This window comes from Candoia aspera, chromosome 2 (genome assembly GCF_035149785.1).
Source record: "Candoia aspera isolate rCanAsp1 chromosome 2, rCanAsp1.hap2, whole genome shotgun sequence".
In the NCBI taxonomy this organism is placed as follows: Eukaryota; Metazoa; Chordata; class Lepidosauria; order Squamata; family Boidae; genus Candoia; species Candoia aspera.
Window position 1 is genome coordinate 253,752,225 of NC_086154.1, and position 12,696 is coordinate 253,764,920.

General features: G+C 40.4%; 1 protein-coding gene across 1 annotated transcript in view; it reads right to left on the reverse strand.

Annotated features, from left to right (window-relative positions):
* Window positions 1–12,696, reverse strand: part of DCC (DCC netrin 1 receptor) — a 652,649-nt gene that overhangs the window by 532,379 nt on the left and 107,574 nt on the right. Inside the window, exon 3 of the mRNA XM_063293179.1 lies at window positions 6,535–6,819. Within this exon, the coding sequence (XP_063149249.1) occupies window positions 6,535–6,819 (285 nt within the window). The remainder of the gene's footprint in view (window positions 1–6,534; window positions 6,820–12,696) is intronic.

Consider the following 12,696-nt stretch of genomic DNA (forward strand, 5'->3'; position numbering starts at 1 on the left):
TTGAAATGTCTGCTCAGATTGCCTGCTCAAGGTTATGTTTCCCAATCCTGAAGAAGTGAGGTGCATTTTAAATTAAAGAGATGATTCTGCACTGGGAATTTACTTTTGAAAGAAAAGCGTGAAAGAAAAATAGAGTAAAATCAGGAGCATGAAATGGTCTTAACTGTCATTCTTTTGGATGAAACTGTCCCAAACTTTCAAAGCTTGAAAGCAGGGACCGATGTTGCTGTTCTACAACTGAACAGCAATGCCCCTCTCCGATCAAGCATTGATGTGTCACACTTGCTTTGTAATGTTTTATTTCCTCCCTAGTCCACTGCAACCATCTATGAGATGTTAGGCCATTTTAAAACTTGAAGTGTGAAGAATGAAGACTAAGAGGATGAATTTACCAAGGTCATTTGAAGTTTATGTGGGTGCTGCTCTCCCTTTCTACTGCATCACACTGAATCCTAGTAACAAATAAAAATGCTGTATTTGGTTTAATCCCTGTTAAAAACTCCCTTGCAATACTAGTCATATGTCTCTGACAAAAAATCAAGAGGCGTCTGGTAGCATCTTTTCTGACTAACAAGTTTTATGAAATCATAAACTTCTGGGAGCTGTAGCAACGGTGTTACAAGACTCCTTCTGATTTTTTGCCACCATAGATTAACATGGCTCTCCTCTCACAATGTTTCTGACTGTGAATCCTTCTGTTTCAGAGGCTGACAACCTAAGACCTCAGGATTTCCTGAAATCTTGAGTGTGGACCTCAATCCTCAAATAGTGGTTAATAATCTAGATCTTTTTAAAGGTACAGAGTGGGAGAAAAAAGTGTTAACTACACAGGGAATAAGCTTATAGTACTGTAAATCAGAACTCAGTTAAATCACATTTAGTCATTTTCCAGTCTGAATATACTCCTTTGTCTTAATTCTTACTTTTTTGATCTGACCTTGGAAAGCCTTTTGTTGTTTATTTGTTTAGTCGCTTCCGACTCTTCATGACTTCATGGACCAGCCCACGCCAGAGCTTCCTGTCGGTCATGAATACCCCCAGGTCCCCCAGGGATGAATACGTCACCTCTAGAATATCATCCATCCACCTTGCCCTTGGTCGGCCCCTCTTCCTTTTGCCCTCCACTCTCCCTAGCATCAGCATCTTCTCCAGGGTGTCCTGTCTTCTCATTATGTGGCCAAAGTATTTCAGTTTTGCCTTTAATATCGTTCCCTCAAGTGAACAGTCTGGCTTTATTTCCTGGAGGATGGACTGGTTTGATCTTCTTGCAGTCCAAGGCACTCCCAGAATTTTCCTCCAACACCACAGTTCAAAAGCATCGATCTTCCTTCGCTCAGCCTTCCTTATGGTCCAGCTCTCGCAGCCATATGTTACTAGGGGGAACACCATTGCTTTAACTATGCGGGCCTTTGTTGTCAGTGTGATGTCTCTGCTCTTAACTATTTTATCGAGATTGGTCATTGCTCTTCTCCCAAGGATTAAGTGTCTTCTGATGTCCTGACTGCAGTCAGCATCTGCAGTAATCTTCGCACCTAGAAATACAAAGTCTTTCACTACTTCTACATTTTCTCCCTCTATTTGCCAGTTATCAATCAAGCTGGTTGCCATAATCTTGGTTTTTTTGAGGTTTAGCTGCAAGCCAGTTTTTGCACTTTCTTCTTTCACCTTCACCATAAGGCTCCTCAGTTCCTCTTCGCTTTCAGCCATCAAAGTGGTATCATCTGCATATCTGAGATTGTTAATGTTTCCTCCAGAGATTTTAACTCCAGCCTTGGATTCCTCAAGCCCAGCATGTCGCATGATGTGTTCTGCGTACAAGTTGAATAGGCAGGGTGAGAGTACACAGCCCTGCTGTACTTCTTTCCTAATCTTAAACCAGTCCGTTGTTCCCTGGTCTGTTCTTACTGTTGCTACTTGGTCGTTATACAGATTCTTCAGGAGGCATACAAGATGACTTGGTATCCTCATACCACTAAGAACTTGCCACAATTTGTTATGGTCCACACAGTCAAAGGCTTTAGAATAGTCAATAAAACAGAAATAGATGTTTTTCTGAAACTCCCTGGCTTTTTCCATTCTCCAGCGGATATTGGCAATTTGGTCCCTAATTCCTCTGCCTTTTCTAAACCCAGCTTGTACATCTGGCAATTCTCACTCCATGAATTGCTGAAGTCTGCCTTGCAGGATCTTGAGCATTACCTTACTGGCATGTGAAATGAGTGCCACTGTTCGATAGTTTGAACATTCTTTAGTGTTTCCCTTCTTTGCTATGGGGATATAAGTTGATTTTTTCCAATCTGATGGCCATTCTTGTGTTTTCCAAATTTGCTGGCGGATAGCATGCATTACCCTGACAGCATCATCTTACAAGACTTTGAACAATTCAGCTGGGATACCATCATCTCCTGCTGCCTTGTTATTAGCAATGCTTCTCAAGGCCCATTCAACCTCACTCTTCAGGATGTCTGGCTCTAACTCAGTGACCGCACCGTCAAAGCTATCCCCGATGTTGTTATCCTTCCTATACAGATCTTCCGTATATTCTTGCCACCTTTTCTTCATCTCTTCTTCTTCTCTTAGGTCCTTGCCATCTTTGTTTTTGATTATACCCATTTTTGCCTGGAATTTACCTCCAATGTTTCTAATTTTCTGGAAGAGGTCTCTTGTCCTTCCTATTCTATTGTCTTCTTCCACTTCCATGCATTGTTTGTTTAAAAATAATTCCTTATCTCTTCTGGCTAACCTCTGGAATTTTGCATTTAATAGGGCATATCTCCCCCTATCACTGTTGCTTTTTGCTTTCCTTCTTTCTTGGGCTACTTCTAGTCTCTCAGCAGACAGCCATTTTGCCTTCTTGGTTTTCTCTTTCTTTGGGATGTATTTTATTGCCGCCTCCTGAACAATGTTGCGAACTTCTGTCCAGAGTTCTTCCAGGACCCTATCTACTAAGTCCAGTCCCTTAAATTGATTCTTCACCTTCACTGCATATTCCTTAGGAATATTAGTGAGCTCATATCTAGCTGATCTGTGGGTCTTCCCTAATCTCTTTAGTCTGATCCTAAATTGTGCAAGAAGTTCGTGATCTGAACTACAGTCAGCTCCAGGACTTGTTTTTACCGACTGTATAGATGTCCGCCACCTTTGACTGCAAAGGATGTAGTCAATCTGATTTTGGTGTTGTCCATCTGGGGAAATCCATGTTTAAAGCCGTCTCTTAGGTTGTTGGAGGAGAGTGTTTGTTATGCAGAGTGAATTGTCTTGGCAAAATTCTATCAGCCTATGTCCTGCTTCGTTTTGTTTTCCCAGGCCATGCTTACCTGTAATTCCAGGTGTCATTTGACTGCCCACCTGAGCATTCCAGTCTCCTGTGATGATAACAACATCTCTTTTAAGCGTGTTGTCCAGTAGGTGCTGCAGATCCTCATAGAACTGCTCTACTTCAGCTTCTTCAGCATCTGTGCTTGGGGGGCATATTTGGATTACTGTGATGTTAGTTGGCTTGCCCTGAATTCGAATTGAGGTCATTCTATGGTTTTTTGGATTGTGTCCAAGCACTGCTTTAGCCACTTTACTATTAATTATGAAGGCTACTCTGTTTCTTCTGCGGTCCACAGTAGTAGATCTGGTGGTCATTTGATGTGAAGTGGCCCATTCCAGTCCATTGCAGTTCACTGATGCCCAAAATGTCTATCTTTAATCTTGACATCTCACCAATAACCACATCCAATTTGCCCTGGCTCATAGATCTTACATTCCAGGTTCCAATGGTGTGTTGATCCTTAGAACATCGGATTCGCCGTTCACCACCAGCACTGTCGGCTGCTAGCTGTCCTTTTGGCTTTGAGCTAGCTGCATCATCATGTCTGGGTCTAGTTGAACTCATCCTCTGTTCCTCCCGAGTAGCATTTTGACCATCTTCCAACCTGGGGGTCTCATCTTCCGATGGTATATTGACATATCTCTGGTTGTACTGATCCATTTAGTTTTCACGGCAAGAATATTGGGGTGGGTTGCCATTACCTTCCCCTGGGATCGCATTTAGTCTGACCTCTCTGTCATGACCTTCCCATCTTGGGTGGCCCTTCACCGTTTAGCTCTTGGCATCATTGAGGTGCTCAAGCTCCAGCACCATGACAAGGTAATGATCCTTTGCTGAAGTGGAAAGCCATACAAAAGCTAATTGTGTCCTTTGCCCCTTCCAACTTGTGAGCAAGGATATGAGTATGCATCATAATGTTCTGTGTTGTTAATAGATGGACTCTCTTAGACTCATACCTCCTACAGGTCTGATCAGTCGGGAAGTCAACTCTGAATTTTTTCTTTTGGTCCTCTGTCTTCTGTCCACTTTTTCTTGGCTTATGTTGCAACCATGGCTAATAATTTTTACAGGATTTTTAGTATGCAACGATCCTTGCAGCTTGTATGTCATTCATCTTCATAACAAATCTGTCACTTCATGGAGGCTGAGGGCACATCTGTACTATCATCTCTTGCTCTCACACAGTTATTACAAAGGTGGATGGGACAGAATTATAGAAGGCACCCTTAAAAATGCAAAGTTAAACCAGGTAACTCGCAGTCTGAAGCAGTGACTTGCATAGCTGGGCTCTCTTAAGAGACCAGAGTTCAGGAACCATGCTCATGCAGACGGTCCCAAGCTCAGCCCAGATAAAAGGATCTGCCCACAATCTGGAGACATCCAGTCGGAGGACACACTAATGAGATAACTGATATATATCCTGTTCTGGTAAAGCAATGCCCTACACCCCTAAGCACTTTTTCTTAACTGTGTCTTCTAACCAACCCACCCATCATTATTTATTTTCTGCTTTGGTATGAAGCATTTCAAGCAGCTCAAACACACACTCACCCCCTCTCTCTCAAATAAAAACTATTCTAAAGCAATGGGTGTTTTTCATGTACAGCTTGCACTGTACATGCACTGTTATCTACAGTAGTTTCAAAAGTCTGTTTATTTATGTGTAGGTAGTCCTCACTTAACAATGATGACGTATGACGGTGCTGGAAAAACCGACTTATGACCAGTATTCACACAGCTGTTACAGCATCCCCATGGTCACGTGATCACCATTTGGGTGCTTGGCAACCAGTTCACATTTATGACCATTGCAGCATCCTGTGGTCACGTGATTGCCATTTTTGACCTTCACAGCTGGCTTCTGGCAAGCAAAGTCAATGGGGAACCATGTACTTCACTTAACTACCACATGGTTCACTTAACACCTGGGATTCGCTTAACAGCTGCCACAAAAATGATTGTAAAATCAGGCTGGATTCACTTAATGACCACTTCACTTAGCAATCAAAATTCCGGTCCCAGTTGTGGTCATTAAGTGACGACTACCTGTACATGGCATCTTTACACTGAAGTTGCCCTCCAAAAAGAAAGTGGCTTATAAATTGTAAAAGCAGACAAACAAAAAACCTGCTGATAGTTAAAGCAGAAGTAAAACCACAACTAACTGTCAGTCAATAACTGCCAAATAAGTGCTGGTTTAAAAAATAACTGTCTTCAACCAGAACATTTTTCAGTGCAGAATTAAGCCACTACACATGGGACATCCAGCAATAATATACTGCATAATGTATATCTAAACACTTTGTAATTGCACCTTATCTTGTACATGGAAAAATAATATGTTTAACACTTATCTGCACCAAATAGATTGTGGTGTTATGCATTTGGTTCTTAACGGGAACGTAAAGTAACTCATAGAATCACTTACTGGAGATAAATTAATCCATCTATTTCAGCCTTGAGTCAATTTTTCATATGTTAATGCAAGTGCCAGTTTTGTATTACTTTACTAGAAAACATTTAATATTTCTTGCATCACAAAATACACCAATGGACTCAGCCTGAGTTCATTCTATATATTCATCCAAAATCAAGACATAAAAACTTGTGACAAGTCAAAAGATTGGCATCGAGAAGACCACATTTTTTATTTTCTCAACAGCTAGATTTTTTCTCTAGAAAGGTCATATTTCCATAGATGCATGGTTCACTTGAGGAGACCACAGTAGCTCACAAAAACCTATGCCTTTTAATAAAATGTATTGGTCATAAAAGGTGCTACCAGACTCCTGATTTTTAGCACAAAATAAGCGTATCTGCTCAATATAAAATATAACTTCAATATAAAATACAATTATAAATATAAATAAATATCAAATATCAAATATCAAATATAACTCAATACAAAATATAACTTCAATATAAAATGCAAAAAGTTGTTACTTTTTCAAGGAGCTCAATCCAGTACTTCACATATTGAAATTCAGCCACAAAGGGCACTGAGGCTGTGTGTGTGTCAATTTTAAACCAGATATTAATTCACTCAGCCCTCAAGCTCCGTAACATTGTGATGCCTGGTAGTTTAGAAAACTCTTCACATAGACCAGTGCTTTTCAAAGTTGGCAGTGCTGGCTGGGGAATTCGGGAGTTGAAGTCCACACATCTTAATGCTGCCAACTTTGAAAAACACTGACATAGGGGTCCCATAGCCTTACCTGACAAAACTCGGACTTCTGCTTCGTTTCCAGTTCTTGAACTGGCAGGATTTTTTGCAAGGCATCTATATATCCCACTATCCCCTATTTGAATTCGACTGATTTGTAAAGATCCAGAAGGCAAAATTGCCACTCGGGTGTCACCAAGACTCAGAAGCAGATCTTCTTGATTCCTTTGCCAGTGGACTGTAGGCGTAGGTTCACCAACAACTTCGCACTTTAACAAAATGGTGTCACCTGCAAATGCTGTGATGGAGTCTGTCTGGGACAGAAACCTCAATGGACCTGCAGAAAGGGAAAGATAATTAAAATTAAGAAAGAATATAAACTTAGAAGCCCTCCCCCCCCACCTTCTGTTGTTGTGTTTTTTGTTGTTTTGGCAATTTTAGTTAATTGCCCTTCAACCATAAATAATTTTCACACATTTATTTTTATCATAATATTCAGCCTTTCAACTAATGAAACTTTGTGGTAATGCCACTCCCCAAGATATAATTCAACTAAAACAATCAAAATCCACGACCAAAACCATATAGTCAAGTTTATTTTGGGTGATTTTTTTTTTCAAATTCTGCTGGTTATTGACCAAATAAACAGTATTTCAATTTCCTCAATATATATTTAACATAATAAAGAGACAAAAATTCAGATCACAGCAATACAAGTTATAAAAGATCATGCTGATAAATGTTCTTAAAAATATGAGAGGTCAAATCCTCTGAAAAATGCTTGGTTTGTCTAATTGGGAAATGTTTGGATTAAGGGCAAACATAATAGCTATCTTTGGATATAGTTTAGGAACTGCTGCAGAGATGCATCAGACAAGTTTCAGTTGCTCCTGGGAAAAGGAGCAGTGTCTTGGCTGATGTAGTATACCAAACACTGATCATTTTTTCCCTCTGGTTTTTATCTATCAGGTTACATGAAGCCTGCCAAAATCCTGCTTTAACAAATAATGACTTAATGCAGTATGTCAGTCCAGTCAAAGGATAGTATTGGTAGGACAACAGATATGGGGTTAAGATTAGAAGAAAGTTCATAATGATAAACCTTATTTGACAACAGACTATTTGCTGGAAGTGTTGAAGAAAGAGCAGAGCAACCATCTGCAAGAAGTACATTGGAGGTCCTACACTGAACAAAGATCAGTGAGCCTCTTTCTAAGCCTCTTCTGTGAGATTTTTATACCAAAAAATCTATGATGCAATTGAAATATATCTAAGAAAATTATCTAGACTCAATTACAGCAGTGATGAGTGAGCCACTAGAAGACCTGAAAAACCAAACTGGGGACAGATCCTCCTGGAGAAAATCTGTTTATGCAGTCACCAAGAACTGACCCCAACTAGACAGCACATAATCTATCAGCCAAGAAAGAATATTATTATCGTCTTGTACAAAAATCTTCATACTACTTCTTCAAAGATTCTAGGCAGTTTACAGTAAACCAAAGAATCGTATACAAAAGTCCACCTCTCTTGCAACTCCCCACCCAAAACTTGATATCATTAATGAAAACCAATGTCTGAAAAATGAACTGAAAACGTCTGAAAAAAGGTAGCCCAATTACCATCAGGGCTCAAATGCTATCCAGAATAAAATGGTCTTAAATACTTTGTGAAAAGCTGAAAGGTTTTAGCTGATGCATCTAAAAGAGTAGGCTGTTCTATATTGTGGGAGCCACCACCAAGAAGGTTCACTTCCAGGATTTGCTCCCATCCTCTTCATCATTATCATCCTAATTGCCCTTTTCCTCCATAGAACTCCCTCAATTCCCACCACACAATCCAATGAAGTATACAGTTGTAGAATCATTGGGTTGGAGGCTGTCTAGTCTAACTCCCTGCCCAGGACAGGAATCTTCATACAAACGGTTGTCCAACCATTGCTTGAAATCCTCCAGTGAGGGAGAACCCATGACTCCAAGGGGGAGGCTGTTCTATTGCTTAATAGCTTTCACAGTCAGAAGATTCCTTGTTACTTCAAGCTTGTATCTCCCTGTCTAAAGGTTCAACTCATTGGTTCTGGTCCTACCAACAGAAGTTATTAATAATAAATCCACACCTCCTTCTCTGTGTCAGCACTTCAAGAATTGGAACGCTGCAATCAGGTTCTCCGCAGCCTTCTCTTCTTTAGGTTAAACTTACCCAGTTCCTTTACCTGTTCTTCATAGAATTTAGCCTCCAAGTCCCTCACCATTTTTATCACTCTTCACTACACTATTTCCAGTTCCTCAGCTTCATTGTTTTAATGTGGTGACCAGAACTGGTCACAATATTCAAGGTGCAGTCAGTGCACCACAGAGTGGACACTACACTCTGTTGATGCAGCCCAAGATTCCATTAGCTGTTTTGGCAGCTGCAGTGCACTGCTGCCACATACTTAACCCATGCTCTACCAGCATGCCCAGATCTTTTCACAAGTTCCACCTATCCTACAGCCATGCATCTGCTTTTTTCCTACCAAAATGCAGAACCCTACAAGTAGTAACAAGCCCAAAGGCATCCAATGAACTCCAAGGTAAAGTAACCTGGATTTCCCTATTTCTACTATAACATCTTAGATTCCACAGGACCTTCCATTTGCTGAGGACACTCATCATCCTCATCCTCTCCTTCCTTATGCCCACTACTGAAATTGCCATCTTGGCTGATGATAATTTTAGGAAATGTATATCTGAACTTCCTTTCTTGTGTCCACGGTTAAAAGGTCCCATGGTACTAGAACCATTTTTTTTTCATTTTACACTGCAGAGCAAAAGACTCATTAGCTAGCTGCTCTCTTATTTCCTCCAGTCATCAGGGGGGGAAAAATCTTCCCAGTTTTCATACTAAATTATTGGCAGAAAGTCAAGATGTTGAATGGTTCCCTACCCATAGCAATCTCAGTATGTTCTTGAAAAGAAGAACCATTAAACATTTCCCTTCTGAGCTTGTTTAATTTTTTTTAAGAATAAAGTGACACACTTCTCTGAATGACCACAGGAAGCTGTTAAAAACTATTTTTAGATTTTGACATCTGCAGCAGGATATCTCATAATGTAACAGCAAAGATGAATTGGGAACAGAAAGGAATAATTTCTTTTTTTTCCCCCTCATTCTGTGCAAATATGGTATCAGGTATCTTTCAGGGGTACTATTTGTAGAACATATGAATTTCAAAAGTTCTTTGATAGTCAATATTTTCCCATATATCTATCCATGGAATAACTTCCTTCATGATTGCCAGGCTTCCTGGTATTCAGTCAGACTTAAGCCGCTCCACTTCAGTTTTGTACAGCCTCAGTCTTGTGATAGAATTATAAAGTTGGACCTTAGAAGTTGCCTAGTCCAACTGTCTCCTCCTTGCAGGATCCAATATAGCATCTCTAACAGAAAACCATCCAGCCTCGGTTTGAAGATCTTCAGTGAAGGAGAACTTGCCATTTCATGTGGCAACCTGTTCTACTGGTTAATGGTTCGTATAGCCAGGAAATTCCTCCTGCCAATACCAACTATGAACATCTTTTTTATTTTATAAAAATAAAAAACCCTCAAAAATAATTTTGACACATAACATTTCCCCAAACATATTTTTAATGGAAGATATAGTCTGAGGACTGCATTGCAAAATCTGTTGAAGCATGCAGTCTAGAAGTTGTGTTCTGATTTATGCAATGGTGCCAGAAATTAGAGCAGTTCACTGAAAACTCGGAGAGGGCTTCTCAAAATTTTCCAATAAATTTGCAGGTGTCAAAATTGGGTGGGTGATTTCTCTGGGAGAAAGAGGGGGAAAAAAAGCTTTCCAATGATTTTTTATTATTATTTGCAAGGACAGGACTTCTTCTAATGATGACAGGAGCACTGCTACCAAACAATGGCCAGGGGATGGCATTTGCTTGTGATGACTGCCTTTGAGAAGCATGGGATTGCAGGGACATTGCCAACTGCTGGTGAGATGATTGTCCAATGAAAGACAAGACATTCACACACACCCTATGGCCAACCCATCACTAGTTGGGTGCAAGAACACCAGCATCCTCTGTAATCATTTCTGTTTTGAAATCATATTTAAAGCTAATTCTCATTCATCAGACTGAACCTGATCTGGTAGGGGAGAAGATTGTTTCTTGCAGACCTGATCAAACTTTCCAAAAATCCCACCTATGAAGAACAGATGTTGGAGACAAACAGCAGAAAAAGAACCAACTAGTGAGCTACCTAATAACTTCTAACTATGGTACTTTGTCTCTATTTCTGGAGAGACGCTCTCCCACGCTCTCACCATAACTGGGACTCAAGCTGATTCTTATAAGGAAGATGTATAAATTCTCCTTTCATGTGTTGAGCTGGAAATACAGAATGAGGAAATGTGACTTATCCTCGCTGCCACGTTCATCTTTTCCTCAACGCCTGCTAAGCTGTCCTGAGCTTCTTTTATACCTTCTGTTTGTGTTAATTTACACAATCATTACAAAACAATGTCTTCCACAGCTCAACTTCTCATCAAGTCTTTGTCCCCCAAGGGAAGATTGCCTCCTAACCAGGGCCTCAGCAAATACTTGGTACACCTGCTTTTAATTTCTAATCAAAAAATGCCATGCAAGCTTGATTTGCCCTGCAGCCTAGTTGGAAGCCTATCAAGATCCCTATCTTCTCCCTACAGACGGTCTAATTATTAAGTAATTAAAGTTCATTTAATAAAAAAGAGCTTATCATTTGGGGGACAGACCTTGGGGTCTGGAGCATGTGTATGACTATTAAATATTCAGCAATTTAGTAGCACTCAGTACAATTCCCTGAGGAGAAATGCTTTAAGATGCTTTGTTTGTTTCAAATTAGAGTCTGCAAGGTTATTTAACAGAAATGAAAGGCCCATTTCCCACCCGTCCCTTTTCCTCTTTCAATTTGCACAACAGCTGAAGGGCAATAAATGGAAACGAGCTATTGGCCTCTGATTGGTTCTGATACTGCCAAAGGGAATGAAAGACACGTGGAGACAGCTGATTTCTCTAAGACTGAGAATGAAGATGATGGATTCACTTAAGCAAATTAGGATGCCAAGAGCACCCAGATATGGAAATAGGGGAAAACAGGTCTTAATAATGGTTGAATAGGAGCAGAAGAAAATTCTACTGTTGATACTAGAAGTAGAAATTCTGTTTTAGGCAGAAGTAATAATTATAATCTAGATGCCGATTGTTTATCTGTGGAAGGTTCTAATTGAAGAAATGTGCTCCTATATCATAAAATATAAAATCATAAATTTATGATTGTTAGCCACCCAGAGTCACTGATTTGAGAGTCTATCAACTCTGATAGGAAAATGAGAATGAGCCCTAAATGTATGGAGTTGGTTTAATCCCAGTCCATATAAGCAGAAGGAGACACAAACTGAAATGTGATGTTCTCCCAAAGTATTTTGAGCAAAGCAGTGAAGAAGTGCTACATATATTTTTCAGGTCATCCCCATTCTCCTCAGGCTTTGAGGAGGCCAGAAGGAAGATCCCACCAGGATAATAAGATGCAATATCCTTGTCAAAATGGCATTCCTATGCCACTAATATTAAACCACTTGTGGAGTAAGGGTACATGAAATATGATACCCATCTGCATCCCAGAATGATACTTCCTGAAACTGTACACTGTGTGCTATATCTGATTATGCTGATAGAGCATTAGATGTCCCCTTTTTAATTTAATGTGGACTAATACATTCAGCTTCAGCAAAGGATCGTTACCTTGTTGTGGTGCTGGAGCTTGAGCACCTCAATGATGCCATGAGCTAAACCGTGAAGGGCCACCCAAGACGGGAAGGTCATGACAGAGAGGTCAGACTAAATGTGATCCCTGGGGAAGGTAATGGCAACCCACCCCAGTATTCTTGCTGTGAAAACTCAATGGATCAGTACAACCAGAGATATGTCGGTATACCATCGGAAGATGAGACCCCCAGGTCGGAAGATGGTCAAAATGCTACTGGGGAGGAACAGAGGATGAGTTCAACTAGCCCCAGACGTGATGACACAGCTAGCTCAAAGCTGAAAGGACGGCTAGCGGCTGACGGTGCTGGTGGTGAACGGCGAATCCGATGTTCTAAGGATCAACACACCATTGGAACCAGGAATGTAAGATCTATGAGCCGGGGCAAATTGGATGTGGTTATTGATGAGATGTCAAGATT